This window comes from Aythya marila (genome assembly GCF_965140915.1).
Source record: "Aythya marila genome assembly, chromosome: 17".
Classification (NCBI taxonomy): Eukaryota; Metazoa; Chordata; class Aves; order Anseriformes; family Anatidae; genus Aythya; species Aythya marila.
In genome coordinates, this window is record NC_139058.1 from 13169532 (window position 1) to 13187453 (window position 17922).

The following is a 17922-nucleotide window of genomic DNA, read 5'->3' on the forward strand; positions in this document are numbered from 1 at the left end:
GTTATTGTAATTTTCTATATTAAGTTATTTCTAAGTTCCACTTTATTAACAACCTTTCCCAATTGCCTGTGTATAAAGCTGGTAAAAAGCTGTTTTGAGTATCTGAGTAGTTTTTCCTTATATCTGGTAAATACATTTGCATTACAAGCTTTGGAATCAAAGTTATGCTGACTGTATATCCGCTTAAATAAACTGTATATGCAGGTAAGTAGAAATTAGGCAATATAGTCCATTAATGCTGAAACTACATAGACATTCACAAAATCTAGAAACTTTAAAGCTTACAGGTGATTTTTCATTCTTCACAATAGAAAATCTCACATTAGACTGCCTTCACAGTAGCTGCCATTTTACAATTGTGCTACATTGTACATGTATGCTACAGTCAAGCTCAAAAACATTTTGCATATACCAACTGCAAATGGAAAGAAAAGAAAAACCCAGAACAATACACAATGGCCAATGCCTTATTTCACTCATTACCTGCATACAAACTCCTAATTTACAGCACAGCTGAATGTGCCACTACTATTTACTATGAACAGAAAATAATTTGCTTTCTAAAGTCACCATCCCTGGAAGTCTTTAAAAGATGTTTAGATGTAGAGCTTAGGGATATGGTTTAGTGGGGACTGCTAGCGTTAGGTCAGAGGTTGGACTCGATGATCTTGAGGTCTCTTCCAACCGAGAAATTCTGTGATTCTGTGATTCTGTAAAATGATCTTAGAGGGTAGTCTCTATCTATGATTGCCAGTGAGTTCTTTTTCTGCATTTGATTGGTAAGACTTCACATTTCAAGCTTGGAGTCACTGAAGTTTGCCTTATATCTTTTGATCAAGTAGATGAGGCTGATGGAGGATCCTTTCACAAAAATGGCACAGAACCAAAGTAACAATACAGACTTCATCATGAAGAGAAGTGAACTACTTTTGTTTGCCTCAGGTTTGTATATATATTTATTCTTTAACCCCCAGTCAAGAGATCTACTTCCAGCTAAATGAGACCAAATCACATTTAGTCCATTACTTTGTATTAACTCATACAGTAAGTAGGCAGGATGAAAAGTTTTCACATTTTCACATTGGTGATTTAGTGTTGTTTAGTGAATTTATGTCTGAGGCATATCAAAAGATGAGCAAAAAGGCAAATATTTGGCCATTAAGCTAAGCATCTTTTCAGCTCCAGAATGTAACAGTTCACTATTACTAGCCAATGCTTAAGTCCACCGTACCAGCTCTGCAATTTAAGATCACATACAAGGCTGTATCATCTGGGGAAAAATCATAGCCAATAACAGGGAACAGCTACACTACAATGAAACTGAGATTTATAAACTAAAAATAGTAAGTAACAAGGATTCCTTTTTCTGGAACATGGTCTCAACTCAATTCTAGTACAAAAATGCTAATACACAAATTATGAAAGTACATCCACATTTTTCTATGCTGCTCCCACCATTATTGGTTTAATATATTGAAGTATTTCCAATACACTCAGCATACCACTCTGCAGATAGTAATTATCAATGGAAGGTTGGGAAGTTCTGGTTATGTCTAATTAATACCAGCAGAATGTAATAGACATGTAGAACTGTGCAGGAAAGATTAGCACATCTAACTCATGCTAGTGGAGATAGTTGTTTGGAAAATCTCAGTATACACAGCTAAGCACAAGCGGCAAAAACAGAAAAAAACAAGCAATTTTTTAACGCAAACGCACACGGAGATTAACATCCTTTGCTATTTTACCTAGCGCAGTAATGTATTTCATTCCTTTGTATATAAATTGCTTTAGGATTAAAGCTTTCTGCTTCAATAACATCCCACTGCAGCAAGTACCACAATTTTGTATTTCAAAGTACTATGCTAAATATATATGCAACTTTGAGACTTCGTAGTTTTATCCAGTGCCTTCTTTATGGACTCTCCATTACGGACATACATAAATACATGTAAGTTACTGAAGTGCCTCGTCATTACCTGCTCATTTTTGTATCTTCCAGTGCTGCTTCTTAGTCTAATCCCATCTCACTCTAACAGTGCTTTCTAGTAGAGACAACCTAATCACTTTCTCATCTTATGATGGATAACCCATTTTGTGGTCATAAAAAAAAGATATATTTACACAACATACTGTTAGTAAAAACTGCCACTTAAAACTCTGCTAATTTTGTAGGTATCTTAAAAATGGATACAAAAATCTCTTATTTAAACTGCGTTAGTTGAGAATTCTAAGTACTTAAAAAATACAGCACTACTATGTGACTGCAAGTCATAGATAACCAGATTAGCCTTACCGCTCCACATTATATCAGAATATATTACCACAAAATCTTTTTCTTTCTAAACAGAGGTAAAAATTTTATTCTTTCCGCAGAAGTGTAAAATTAAACATCAGTTTTCTTTGTGTACATTTACAAGCATTACTTTGCATTGAAATATCTTACAAATAATTTAAAATGGAAGGGAATTTTTATTTCCAAGATGATTTTAGGATAGAGAAAAATGGGTTGCAGGTCTCAAAATAGGGCTCTTCTAGCAAAATCAACACTCATTGAATGTTAGCATAAAAGTTGCACAACACTGAAAAATACATGCAATTTGTATCTGCTGGATATATATTTAATATGGAGACATGCTTACAGAAGCCTCAAGAAGCAGATGAGTTTAGCAATATAATACCAATACAATGAACAACTGATTTGAGTAAGATTTCCAAGCTAAAGGTTTGTCAGATTCTAAATGTTTGTTTCTTGAGAGAGCAAAGGCTTGTGGCTTTTTTGCTTTCTTTAAGCAAGTATTTTATAATGCTTTACTTAGCTTAACACTTCACGCAAGGGCACTCACTTCCTGTAAATCTAAATAATTTCAACAGAAAGGTGTGTAAACAGAAAGTATTCAGGTAAAATATTTCAAAGGATTTAGAGTAAGAATTTACATTTCTGGAGGGAAAGTTTAATCAATGCATTAAATTATGGTCCTCTTAAAAGTTTCCTAAACAATTCTGTGTGGCAGTATTTACTTTCTTCAAAGAATAACTTATCTGTAAGGAGAGCAGAATAAAGATCTATTAAGTTTTAAAGGCAGAGAGAGCAGAGCTGTAGGCTTAACTTGTATTGCTATTAAATGATAATCTCCAAGTCTGCAACACATTAATTCAGATTCAAGCCTGACATGAAAGTAATCAGAAAACTGAAGGGCATTTATCCATAGAGACACTTATTCTGATTTCAGTCTTTCTTGAAATAACCAGTAATTTTTCATTTCTCTGCAGACATCTTATTTCAGTTTTATTAATATTCTCTTAAGGTACAGTTTTAAATAAAAACACTTCCACATATATTCCACTACATATATTACAGTTGGACATCTCCAATCATTTGGAGAGTTCTGAATTTATAATGCTTCATAATCAACTTTGCTAATTATTGTCACCATTATTTGCAATAATATTATTAATAGAATGAACTCTATCACCACCACCTTGAAATTGGACCACTCATTACCTACAAATTGATATTGACATAAAATGTTTCTGCAGTGAAGGCTACAATATACCTTTTCTTACAGCTCAATAGTGTCAGATGATAAGTCCTATAAATGAAAGGATAAGTTATATTTCTACGTTTAAGGAATCAACGACTTTCACAATAAAGGACTATGAAAGAATTAGAGGCACATAAATCCAATTAAGTTTGTCCTCACCTTTTTGGGTATAAGAATTTACTAAACTTGCAAGAGCTTTGCATGCAGCCTGCATTAAGCAGCTTCAAAGATAATAGAAACCAGACATAACCAGAGAACTTAAGATAACATTGCTAAAATATTTCATAGCAGAAGAGATTCTTAAAAGAGGTTACAGACAGGACAATATTTAAATTTAATCTGAAATGGCCCAAAAGAAATGTCTAGTATTAAAGATTTAATAATAATTTGGAGGTGAGGAAAGCCTTTGCATTTCACTATCAGGCATGGGAAAATCAGTTGAGCACACAACTTTCCACATGGCTCACTTACAATTTAAACACTATCATTGCTTTTGTTGTTCTTTTAAAGAGAATTAGAACATCTACTCCTGTATTAAAGAATGTCCTCTGTAGCTTTTGAACTTAAAAGACAGTACTCTTTCTCTGATACTGTAATAGAAAATATAATTTACATATAAATTTTTAAATTTTGGATCTTGCATTTTCCTGATTTTTATTTTCTACATATAACATTGAGCCAGTGCACAGAATAACAAAATAATGAAAAATGATATGAAGTGTATAATAAAATACTTAAACATTTATGTCCTGTAAAACTACTTCCTATTTCAGACTAGAACGCTATACTAACACCTGAATTTATGACCTCATGTGGATCCTTCATTAAAAGTTATTATTATTATTTTTTTAAGCTTTGCACATTTTTCTTAGTATTAGACAGGCCAGCAAAACTGTTCAAAGCAGATTCACCATCTGCTTTTTCACTGAAAGTAGCAAGTTTTTTTGATGAACTACTTTATAGGACAGTTTTATATTCAACTCTGAATGTATTAGTTAGGCTTCATTAATAGAAACTGATGGAAGCTATCAAAAAACATTAAGAATACTGTGCTCTCCATACTCACAGACTGGAGACTTTGCTGCCTTGCTCCCCCACCCCATTTCTGTTTTTTTTTTCTCTACACTTCTAGCAACTTGATATATACCCAGTGGAACACCACACCTTCAAAGATTGATGCAATTGAAAAAGAATAAATACCAGTTACAAATGATGAAATATGAAGTTAACATATTTTTTCTGTCCCCCAGTCTACACACAAAATTAATTCATCAAGACACACCACCAGTTGCCTAATTACAGTGCACTTACAATCAGAAGAATATTCTACTTGTGATGTCTGAACAGCTGCCCCATCCGTTGACTGTGGTGTCGATGAGTTATTATCTGATTGTGCTTTACGGACCAGTGCTGCAAGTGGATGATCTGGGTCTACTACCTTCAAAGGCTGAAAAAATTTTGACAGTGGAGAGTACATTAAAATTTGAAGTGTATATTTAACACATGGCATCATCAACTTAATCTGAATTAAGTTAACTAGGTATCAATAATATACTCCAAACACTGAAATTACTGTTTCTGTAGCTCCTGTATCAGGATCAACTTGATTCTTTTTCAAAAATTTGTGGAAGAAAAAGAAAAGACAAAATACACTTCAATTTGATGTGACCATAAATCCATGACATGAACAAAAAAGCAGGTATTACTCTGTTGTTCACCACCAAGGCTGAAATAAGACACAGAACCTGACTTGACTTGTCTAAATATCAGAAAACATTGCTGCCATTTCTCTGAAAGCTTCGTAAGTGCACAAACATCTGTTATTCCCACTGTTCCATCACCGGATCAAACTCAAAAAATATCTAGAACATATCCAGCAAAATCTACACTTAATGAGTCGTACTAATTCTGCTGAAATATTATTCACTGAACCTATCATGTCATGTCAAGATTTTATCTAAAATCTGAGAAGAAAATATTCCATTTCAGCTTTTAGCAAAATATATTTACATTTCCAAGACAGACAGAAAAAAAAAATGCTAACAGAAGATCCTAACACCTGCATATTACAATTCTGTGCCCTGTAATCAGACATTTAAAAGTCATTTTAATAGGCTGAAATACCTTCATGAGCTCTTCAAGTCTACTGCATTTTTTAGACGCAAAGAGACTTGGATGCAGATAGTTTCCATCATCATCGTCGTCATCATCATCCTCTTCCTCAGATTTCACTTTCGAGTCTGAGTAAAAGCAATATCTGAATTTAATTTGGGTTTTCTGTGGATTGGTATTTGGAGAGGATAAGGGTACAGATCAAGCATGCGTTCTTCTAAGAAACTATACTTTTCATAAGTCTGCTTATTCGCTAAAATATAAAAAGATGACACTGTTAGCCATCAATAAAACTAAAACTTAAGTGCACAAACCAACTTTTTATTGGACTAGAGCTACACGAGCATTATAAAGCTCCAATATCATAGCAGATTTTGTATCAGAAAGCTCCCCAACAGAATACTTTCTTTTAAAAAACTTTTTCAATTTAAGGAAAATCTTAAATCATCCCATCAATCTCAGATGCAGGATAACAGTACTACCATCACAATGCACCAAAAGAATGCAGCTATTTTACAAAAAAAAGACCAGTGGATGTTTCACTGATTCACATCCCAAAGCCATCCATTCGACAAGCATTTACTTACGTTTTTTCTCATCTGCTTTATTTTCAGAAGGAGCTGCGTATCGTCCCTCTTTCATAGCTTTCTGAATGAATTTGTAGTAGGGATTGAGGTAGTGATCAAATCGCAAGAAGTCAAACTGGGAGTTGCGTGCTTGCTTGGCTTTTAGCATAATCTCAAACTGTGCTCCCTGCTTGCAGACAAAGTTTGCAGTTCGTTCTATAATTGCATGCATTTTTGCTGTTGGTGGCTGTGGGAGTAAAATAACATAAGTTTGTATTTTCATAAGCAGTTTGTAGAGTTTGTCAGAACTCCAGAGGTAATTAGAAAGAGCACAGTTCCCTGCCCAGCTTCTCAGCTTTCTCAGCAACATGGTGTCATAATCACTTTCACCTAGTGAAAGTGTATCACCTTTGAAGTAAAAACAAACAAACAAACAAAAAACAGTCCCAATTTTCCCCAGCTTCTTATTCATTTCCTCTTGCAAGATACTCTCCACCTATCACACCAAACTGAACTGGGGAACAAATTCCAGTTGAACTTGATGCAGCAAAAACATTCTTTTAAGTCAGGCACATTCCATAGCCACATAGCCACAGAGACACTTCTGCAGGCACAAGACAGGAGACAGATGTTTTTGTTGACACAGCAGTGCCAACATGAAGTGGATCTGCCTTACAGCATTTTGAGGTGCTCTGAGGAGTCACCATGCACGGACTTGTTAATAAACGTGCAAATAATGTTCCCTAACTACAAAAGCTTCTTACTAGGTTTCTTGGAAGGGTCATGTTGCATCTGAAGACCAACATAGGAATTTTAATTATACATGCTGTCACATTCCCAGTCATTAAACACTTTAACAATAAAAGAAAAAGAATGAAGGTAACCAGCATCTGTGTATTTCTACTCCTGAAGTCTCATGTAAGGAGCACTGCCATGTCAAAACCAAGAAGTGAGAAGAAAAAGAATTTAATTGAAGAATGAATAAACTTCACCACTGACTCTTTATTTTCATACCCAGATAGGTCTGTTTTGTCTTGTGCTAAATAAACTGTAGGAACACTTACTGTGTGTACCTATAAAAAAGGAAATGTCACAATACTGATTAATTTCAGCTTTGGATTTTTACTGGTCCAAATGCAGATGCATGCTGCAGACCTCAGAAAATCTGCTCAGAAGATCAGAAGCAGATAATACAGTGTTGCTCTATTTAGGGAAAAAAGACTGAATTTGATCAAACAGTGTATTTTTAGAAATTATTTTCAGCCAGTTGGATTCTTCATTAGAACAACATGTTCAATCTGGAAAAATAATTAGTTGTTTCAAGTTTTACTTGTCCCTCTAGAACACTAATAAAGATTGTTTTAATTAGAGATAATTAGGTTCTCAATAAACTGACATTATTATGTTCACTGCCAGTTTCATAATTTAGTCATATATCAAATTTATCTATTTCTGTGATTCTTGTGCAGGAATATAAATTACATTTCAAGACCTGGAGACTCATGAACAAAGCTACAAATCAGAAAGGAATCTCGAGGAAGATTGTACCCAAAACTGTGATCTGGCATTGAATCTGAAACTGACACCACCTTATAAGCTCTGGAAGACTAGCAGCACCAGTGATCTGCAAAACTTTGAAACTTTACAAAGTAGGAAACCATTAAATCTCCATCAAGTAGAGATGTGGATGTCATAGATATCCTAGATGTCATAGATATTCTAGTTTGCTACTACATTTAATAAATAGACAAAATAAAACTGATAAGGACTGTTTGTTAAAATTGGTGGTACTCTTCCATGAGAACAGGGGAAAAACCCTTTGAAAACAGTCCAGAGCTGACATTATGTAAGTGCTATAATCTAGTCAGATATTCTGTTCTAAACTTCAATTATTATTGTAATTAATTTTTTTTCCTGAGCAAGCTTTCCTTACTGCAAGTTAAACAACTATCTTCCATTCTTCAGTGAGCCTGAAAAATAATTTACAAAGTCTTACATTGCCTCTCAAATATATTCATCTAGAGAAAATAAAGCAATTTTCAATCTCTCCTCATAAATTTAGCTGATAATATCCTCTTATTGCACATGTCTGTGGCATCCAGAGTTCTTAAAATGCAGTGGTTAAAAACAATCATCTTTGCCCATTAACCCAGACCATGAACAGTTCAAGCAGTAGAAGACATCCTGTGTGCTTAATACAACTCTTGTATTTTAAATTTGACAATGACATCACTGCTGCAATTGCAGTTTTCATACACTCAACATGCAACAGCTCACTATAGCCTCTGGATTTTTAATGTATTTATTTTTTAATTTTACAGTAGTGCTGCCTAACTAGTCTTCATTTAACATTTGCACGCTGGATTGCTCTTTATTGCAGGAGCTATTTGATACTTTTATTGACCTGCACCTTGCAGATAGTGAACAAAGTCTCCAAGTTAGCAAGTCAATTCTCAGATCTTATCCAACTTCCAAGCACTACAGTTTCTTCCACAAAACAATTCACAAAGCTTGTAAGTACCACCCCACTCCTTGACCATTAACTCCTTGCCATAATTACACATCATATGTCCTTTAGCTTAAATGTTGATTAGCAACAGCCTCGGGAGAAGCCTAGACCACCACTGTCATTTCTACAAAATATAACTCTGTCCTAACTGAAACCAGGACAGTAATGTACCTGTACATGTCTTCCAATCACCTGGGGATCAACAAAATGGCAAAGTAATTTACAGAGGGTTTTGTTTGCCTTTAAAAAAACAACAAAAACAAAAAAAAAACACAAAACCAACAGAATATGCACTTTCGACAGGAAATCTGAATCACTAGGTTGGAACAACAACAACATCACGGCTTACAAAAAACATTTTCACAATTTCCAATCCAGGGTTAAATATATGTTCCTTTCAGAGCTGCTGTCTAGACATTTCTGGCTTTGTTTGTTTGTTTTAAAACCCAAACTAAAAATATCCCCATTCACTTTTTTGTTTGTTTGAAGCTATTGGAGTTCAATAGCTGACTTATAATTAGAAATCACTTCAGTAAGCCCCACACTGCATTCTGCAACTACATGTAAAAATGCATCTTAAATTTCAGAACAAAACTCAGCAAAACAGCTTTCTAAAACAGCGAAATTTCTTTCACTTTTTGCAAACAACATACAATTGTAAATAAGCAGTTTCTGACTGTGAAATTGACGTTCCTATTCTAAGAATAAAGTATAACTGTCAATATAAAGGCAACAATGTAAATATCTGAATTCAGTAGTGGGTTTGTAAGCACTTTACTACTGAAACATATTGTATGACTGTATAGAAAAGTAAATGAACACAATAGATACGTTAAAAAAACAGAACAGGATAAAAATTTTCAATTAATGGCTAATGAAGTAGAAGAACAGTCTTACACAAATACTGTGTGAATGAATAGTCACTCTAACAAATTGCTTTGAATCTTTACTAGCTAAGATTATCAAGCTGAGAAGGCATCCCAAAGGTAAATTAAGATTTCCACAAACACGGTGTAGAAGAAAGATTATTACTGCACTTCTCAGCATCTCTTCTGAAACTTGAAATAAATTTAAATTCATCATGTTTACAACTGTACTGAAACACCAACATTACACTTCACTTCAGTCAAGGATCTTGAAGGAAGACACTGTTCAACTCCCTTTAGGGAAAACATGCAAGTTGTCGTTAAGCTTACAGCTTACAATGTAGCACACTCTGGTAAGATCACATGAAGGAAAGAGCTTCTATAATGCTAATACTTTCAAGTTATTTCAGAATTTTCTAGAAATAAATTATTACTTTCCTCCTGGAATAGGCTAGCCTTAAATGTAGCCTTTCCATTAGTTACTTCCTTTAAATTGGTCACTTCCTACCCAGTTCAGATTGGGCCAAATTAAAACAAATCTCAAAAAGTCAACAGAAGCGTTCTTCTGGTTTAACAGTCCTTTCCACTTTTTATTTTCTTCACATTCTCTAAAATATCACAAGTGATACTAAATGCACTTAGCATAAACACAGTAGTAATTTCAGTGTGAATAGGAAGATTAAACAGAGTTAAAAGAACTCAAAAATTCAAGGCTGTACATTTGGAATTAAGCTGCTATTTGAGAATAAGTTAAAGTCTACCAAACTGAAGTTAATGGAGAAAAATCAGCACAACACTATAAATGTCTTGAAAATTGACAGAAATGTAGGCTGCATAAAATGTACACACATACCAGTTCCACATCAGAAGGTACATTCAATCCTGGAGGGGCAACAAAAGGTTCTTCATTTTCTTCTACGTTTTCTGTCTGTGCTGCTTCTACAATAAATGGCAAGGTTAAAACACCAGACCACAAAACACGACTAACTATTCAAATGTTAACAAAAAATTATTAAAAAAAAAAAAAAAAAAAAAAAAGCTTATCTAAAAGTATTTATCTTTACACCTAGGTAAGTTAAGCATATCTCATATCACAGTAACCCAGCAATAGGTTGTTTAACAACCCTAGTAGTTAAATAAGTAGTAGTAAGTGTATTTAAATAATATGTAGTTTAATAATTAATTTAACAATCCTAACATAACTAAGACATAGTTCAGTAACACTTGAAAGCTTCCTTAAGACTTCCCATTAAAAATACAGTTATCATAATTAAAGATGGGAGCATGAGAACCTGAACTGTGCATTTAAGATCACAAAGAGAAGCATACTACACTGAGAACGATCTTGTTTGTAATTACTAAGGTGGCGAAATCTAAATCTAAAAATTCTACTATGGTTAATTATTGTTTTGTTTGTTTGTTTCTAGTGATCTTTTCCTTCTTGACCAAGAAACATAGTGGTAAAATATTGTCATGTGATGAAATACAAGAATTTTTATGATTAAGAACCTGCAGGACAGCAGAATTAAACTTCTGATCCTGATTACTGCAGTATTGACTATGGTTTATCAGGAAAATATTTTAACATGTCAAGAGAAAGTTTTCACAAAAACTTAGTAACAAACTTCCATAAAAATGTAACCTCTATTTAACCTGAAGTACTTTTGCATTAAAATGCGTGTAAAAACGTCACAGATTTTCAATCTTGAACTACAAGGGCGACAGAGGTGCTTCCTCTTAATTAACCCTCACCATTTTTAACTCCTTACCTCTTTGTTTTGTGGGCTGATGTTCTTCCTCCTCAGTGGGTTCTGAAGGGTCATAATAATCACTGCCGTAACGGAATCCCACTGCATTATAGGTACCATCTTCTGCCAAAGCTTCACTCAGTCTTTTATATTCCTCCTCTTGAACAAAAATACAATTATCAATTAATACAAGATATATTAAAGCTAATGCTTTTTAAAAAAAAAAGAAAAAAATAATGATTCTTACTTAAGTTTTTAGATGAGACGTTTTCACCTGTTTTAACTTTCATTTAAAACTGAATAGAAAAAGACAGCATGTAAATATGCTGACCATTTACGTCTCCCTAAAGAGATAAAGGCTGAGGGTTAAGACATTCTAACATGATTATTCACAGAAGAACACTGACTTTCAGTCATACAACACTGAAAAAGAAGCAGGGTGTGTTTATTCTGTTGGTTTTTTTTTGGGGGTGGGGTGGGTGTCTGAAATCCCAGTCTGCCCTCAGAATCAGGGCAGTTTCTGTGTGGATCTATATTTAAACTATCCTGTGGTCCTCTCACATACGCAAAGACTCCCGCTTTTCGAATCCACTGGATACTGTCAAGATAACATCAGAAAAAAAAGAGAGTATAAAATAAGTAGGAGCAAATTTAATTAATTTCAAAATTATTTATTTAAACGTGCTAACTCAGGAAGTTTCCTTGAGCAATACCTTGCCTCGCCTCCTCCTCAAGCAAGTCCGTATGCAAGGCTAAATACCTCTCTTCATCACAGAGGGCTTCTATTCTAGCTTCCTCTTCAGACAACTGATAATCTCTGTTCCACGTGGAATATTCAGCATCATATTCAGAAAGGTCATGCAGGTGACCACGCCCATCATACCTGCAAGATGAAAAAGCTGGTCAATGAAAAAAACTTAGGGCTTGAGTTTATGCGACTACTTAAATACTTACCCATTAAAAATGAAAAAAAAAAATACTTATACGTTAAAGCATATTTCCTTTTAGAAGTTACGTTTAATTTTGCTAATCATTTGTCACCAACTATTGAAAATTTGTTTAATAGGCTAGATTCCTCTCAAAGAAACTAATAAATTATTACAATTAAAGGCAAAGGTATCCTTTAATAGTTTAAGTGGGATCCATTTCCTTAACAGCTCTTACCGTACGTGGTTCAACCAACCAATCAATGTCACTTGCAAAATATGTTTTTCTGGAAAGTCAAATAGCTTACATTCACACAAACCCGAATACATAAATACCTATCCGTAAGAACCAAACGGTCGAAATTTCCTCGCTTCTTTCTGCTAGTCCCGAACTCTCAGGAGATATCTTCACCATAGAAACTTGCGTCCATTGGAGGTAAAATCATGGCTAGGCTCGGCCCCTAGCCATTTGGCTGAGGAAATAAGTTCTGGGTTATGTGATAGAGAGACACACATACATAGGAACAGTAACATATACATGCAATTCAAGGAGGTTCACCGTAAAAACGGCTAAGATCAATGACGTACACTTCCTTTCTACTAAGCAGAAAATTTTATTTGCAAGAAAAGCGTTGCATCAGGATAATGTTTATGCATCAGTAAAAGAAACTGATTGAAAAGTGACAGTAAACTCCACTCCGCTGAGGTGTCTTCCCACACACAACTCTTGACTTGTGCCAACTTGCTAGACCAAAAACAAAGAAAGTAAATATTCTAATAGCAAAGTTAATGAAACACGTAGGTCTGGTTAATCAAGCTCTGTCCACAGGCAAACTTCAACCCATGTCTTCTCATAGCAATGTGCTTTTCCCAAAATGGTGAAAATGAAGACTGCTGCTGGAGATAAAAAGAATCTAAGCTTCCGAAGGAGTTTATAGGATTAGTAAATGCAAGCTTCCTTAACTTACAAATGTATGTTATTTGAACTTTTTAGTATTGTATGTATGGATGTACATGCACATACTTCATTTTTGCTCCCAACAATTTCTGTAATTACAATAAACTGGGTTACTGCTGTACAGAACCACTAAAATGGCCTCTACCTCCTAATGAAATACGCCATACAAGTGAGCTGCCCTTATAAGTGTGCATTATAACACTTCTCATGTAAGTAAAATATAAAATAACTTATTTTTTTTACCCACGTTTTTGTATTTATTGCAACTTAACTAATTAAACTGTAAGAATCCAAAACAGTGCAAGAACATCTCCTTTCCCTACATTCTTACGGATTTTTTTTTCAAGTTTTTTTTTTGTTGTTGTTGTTGAATCGGAACAAGAAAAATCATGCTTAGCATCACACCAATGATGAAATTGGGGGAACAAATATGTATAGTATGTCATGTGATCCTTTTCAACCCAAAACTCTTCCATCTTTCCACTGAATTTTTCAGGATCAGCCAGAACTCCTCTTAAATAGTACTTTCATTGCTCCACTGACATATACCCAACCTGACTTCTGATTTTCTTTCTCCAGATGTATATTCGAAAGATTCATTCTGAATAAATTATTTCTAAATCCCATCCTGGACCAGTGAGACTTCTTAAGAGACCAGAAGAAAAACCAAACCACTAAATTCTGTTATACTTTCTGGCCATGAACCTGTATGTACTGCAAAACAACCTAAAAAGCCACCTCTGCCATAAAATGTGAAGAGCAAACACCCCTAATGAGACCCACTCTGCCACTAACATAGATTAACGCATGGCACGAGGAAAATGTATTTAGTCCATGAATTGCTCTTGGGGTATCACGTCAACAACTTGCAGTCAGATTACACAGGATAAGTATGGAAGCCCCACTTTCGCTAAGGATAAATGGGTAAATGCCTTTTTGCTCCATGCCCTACGCTCTGGCTGCTTAGAGAATGCAGAAAGCTACCTATCAGCATTCCAGTGCAATAAGGCTTCCTTGGTTTCCATGTGAGGATAGACAATAGTAGGGGTTTGCACTGAAAAGGTGCAAAACCTTCACGTTCTCCACTCCACAAACCCTATCCTAGCAAGTGGAAGAGGAAGACACAATGCACACTGGATGCCCGAGGGAGGGGGGCCTCCCCACGCTGCCAGAGAGGGGAACCCCAAGTTCCCGTTGCCTGGGGGATGTCAGCCTTACAACAGCAGCGCTCAAAGCACCCTAGCAGGAGGAGCAGCCCTCCAAGCCTGCCAGCGAAGATTCCCACACATCGATCGGCCAGAGCGAGCCCTCCATTGCTCATCCCCCGCCCTCGCTTGCCCACAGCACAAGGGGAGGAACAGAAAGAGGCTATAACAGGAGATCTCGCAGCAGAGTCTGGGGGTTGTGGTACACCGACCTATCGATCATGATCTTGGGGTCTCCCATCCAAGGAATAAGGTGTCGCCCCTGCTCCTGGTACTGAGCCTTCTCATCATCTCGAAACAGCTTGCAGGCATAGCCGAACACCAGCAGCTCCACACGGCTATTCCCACCTCCACCTCCTCCTCCTCCACCTCCTCCGGGGGGCCCGGGGACCGCTGCCCCGCCTGACAACAACATGAGGGGCGGCGGGCCTGCCTCTTCTGCGCTCCGGCGAGAGCCCCCGACCCCTCCGTACATCACCGGGGGACGCAGCGGGGAGGAGGAAACTCGCAGCAACAGCGACTGTCCGAGAAGCGAGTCCCCCAGGAGGCCGGGCCCGCGCTAAACTCTCCAGCTCCACAGCACCACGGTCGCCATCACCCGAAACAAAATGGCGACGCTTCCTCTTCCGCTGGCCGAGCAGAGGGCGGCCCGGCTGCCGGAGCTCGGCAGATTCGCCTCAGCTTTCGGGACGGGGAACCCGCAGCCCCCGAGGCGCGGTGAAGCTCCGTGCTACCGGCGGCGGCGGGGTGGGGCGGGTGGAACGCTCTGAGGCGACAGCGGCCGGTGGCGTGGTGGCCGCAGTGACGCGGGGGTGTGACGAAAGTGCGGAACCCCGGGGGAGGGGTGGCTCAAGGGAAAAGGGGTCTGGGAGCCGTGGGGGAGGGGCTGGTGGCTGAGGAAGATTTCTCTTGTAGTTGATAAAACACAATATTTGCTAAAACATATATATAGTCTGGGTCAAATTTTCTAATGATGTTTCCCTCAGTGTGATATTATTTTCCTGTTTTTGGTAAAAACCTGTGTAACGTGGCTGTTATATATGGAGTGGTAATTCGTGTCAAGAAAATGGTTGATATTAATAAAGAAGGGAGAGATTTGGGAATGTGACCATGGGGGTTGGAAAGCCCCATGGTTGAGATAACATCAGACTCTTAACGACGAGGCCATCAGGAATATAAAAGAGTTTAGAGGGAACAAAGAAGGGTGGTTCAGGAGACTCCATGCAGTCTCCGGTTTCTTGTTCTCCAGCTGGTTTCTTGTTCTCCAGTCGTTAAAGCGTGGATGTTTCTGGGTGTTTGCTGTCGTTATATTCAAAGTTGCTTGACCAATGAAAAGTTGTTTTGAAAAGAACTGCTGTGGAGAGAAGGGTATAAGAGGGGAAACTGCCCTCAAGATAAAAGAAGAAAAAGAAAAAGGCAACACGATGAAGTTACATCATCAATAAAGAAGCAGGAAAAAGAAGTGAAGAGGAACAGGCTGGCAGAATGGAGACCACGACGGCGACGGGAGCAGGCACTTTGCCTCATGAAGATAGGTTCACCAAACTCAGCAAACCGCTCAGAGAAGCTCATACTGAAAGTCGCTGGAAATGGGCGCACTGGAGCTGGAGAGAAGCTCGAGCTGAGAGAAGTGGACCTGTGCACACAACTGTCCCTCTCTGGTAAGCAGCTGCGCATTATGGGGAATCATATGTCCTTAGGAACAAAGACTGTCCTGGTAACCTTACAGCTTATTCTCCTCCTTAACAATCGGACAGTTTATGAGCCTAAAATATGGGACCAAACTGAGGTCAAGGTGTGGGACTCTGCAACTAAAAACGACAAGATTGCAGTGGGATCGCTCGGCACCTGGCGAGCAATCTCTGAGGCCTTAAAGAGCCATGTGGAGCCACAATTACAAACATGTGGCTTGTCAGATAGTGAGGGAGCTGCGGGCTCCTTTACTGATCTGACTGCTAAGCCATCGGCCCCTCTGCTGCCACAGCCATCGAAGGATTTTGCTGTTACGCCCCCTGATGACCTGAACGTGCCTTTTGACCCAGGCCTATTGGCCTTGAAAAGGAGATGGATATGCTTTTCTTCGATCTGGGAAGAACAGGATACATAAGGCCTGAAGACCGAGTTGCTTGACAACTTAAAGCGAGACACATTGTTCAAAAGGAATGGAAAATGGAGATTTGTTAGTAATCAAGAAAAGGAATGGAAAATGGAGACTGTTAAGTCATGGAACTTAAAGGATTATTTGTTACCTTTCCAGATTGTACGTATGTATAGGCATACTCGGGTTTAGTATGTAAAGCAATGTTCTGTATATTTAGAATGTTTGATGTTTGTGTGTGCGTGTTGGTGGAGCATAGACTCCCTGCAGACCCAGCACTGTTTACTTGCCTTTTATACCTTTTATAGCTTTTATACCTTTTAGAAACATTTGTTTTATAAATATCACAAAATTCAGATTGAGTTGAGACCTCATTTATAATAGTGGCCAAGGTGACCCTGCTTGAGCATCAGGGTTGGACTAAATGATCTCTGGAGGTCCCTTCCAGCCTCAACCACTCTGATTCTGTGAAAAACAAACAAAACCCAACCAAACAAACAAAAACAGTAACAATAACAACAACACAAATTACAAAACAAACAAGCAAAAAAAGGAGTAACAACTAAGCTCCTCAAGAACTTAATATGAAGGATCAAGTTGCTTTGCCTAATTTACGATATGTTTTGTAATTAAATGCATCATGTTTTGCAATTCAAAATGGGACTTAAACCATAGCTTTTGTTATGAGGAATTTTGGACACCAATAAACACCGACAGAGCTGCTGGGCTTTTCCAGTACAAACGATTTACCAATGTCACCGCACCCAAGGGAATTAAATATGTAAAATAGTGTGAGAAAAGCAATGCACAAACACTGGAAAAGAAATGGATAGCTTGTATCTGCATCTAGAAATACCTGCTACTTCATAAATTTGGTGAAGAAATGTAAAACTTTTCCTTGAGCAGTTCTTCCAGTTTTAGTCATAAAACTGAGACGTTATCCATGGGGTTACCACAATATATGTGAAAGTGAACTGCAAAATCTCAGTAAACTTTATATAATGATACTTTTAAGTAATTATGATGCACGTACACATATATCTGGAATTCCTTGTGCTATAAAAGATGGTTAAAAAATGAAGTTCTTGAAGTTAACAAATCTGTAACCCTGGAGCATATTTCATGTGGAAGTTATTAGTAACTGATTGCTTCAGAGCCATCGGTGAAGAAATCTGCTAAAGGTAGCTGCTTTGGATATATCTTGCTGTCATGCAAAAGTAATGACTGAGATGTTTTAATGTAGAGAGTAGTCCTTAGTATAACACTCCCCTTTGAGAAACATGGAATACAGACCTGAATACCAAGGAGACGGGGGAACAGGCCTGATCATCATTCCACAATTTTGTACCAGTTAGGAAACGCCTGGAGTAAAGAAAAGTGCAGGAGAAA

The 17922-nt window shown here is 37.2% G+C and overlaps 1 protein-coding gene across 10 annotated transcripts in view; it reads right to left on the minus strand.

Moving 5' to 3' along the window:
- Nucleotides 1–15076, minus strand: part of SFSWAP (splicing factor SWAP) — a 48873-nt gene extending 33797 nt beyond the window's left edge. Inside the window, exons 1-8 of one of the 10 annotated variants that reach the window (XM_082774157.1) lie at nt 12609–14786; nt 12060–12229; nt 11594–11944; nt 11368–11505; nt 10452–10537; nt 6245–6470; nt 5670–5785; nt 4857–4992 (exon numbers count right to left, since the gene is read on the minus strand). In XM_082774157.1, the coding sequence (XP_082630283.1) occupies nt 4857–4992; nt 5670–5785; nt 6245–6470; nt 10452–10537; nt 11368–11505; nt 11594–11636 (745 nt within the window). In that variant the 5' untranslated portion in view covers nt 11637–11944; nt 12060–12229; nt 12609–14786. Of the gene's footprint in view, nt 1–4856; nt 4993–5669; nt 5786–6244; nt 6471–10451; nt 10538–11367; nt 11506–11593; nt 11945–12059 lie in introns of all 10 variants that reach the window. The other 9 variants (XM_082774159.1, XM_082774158.1, XM_082774151.1 and 6 more) reach the window with 9 other exon arrangements.
- Nucleotides 15077–17922: the final 2846 nt, after the last annotated feature.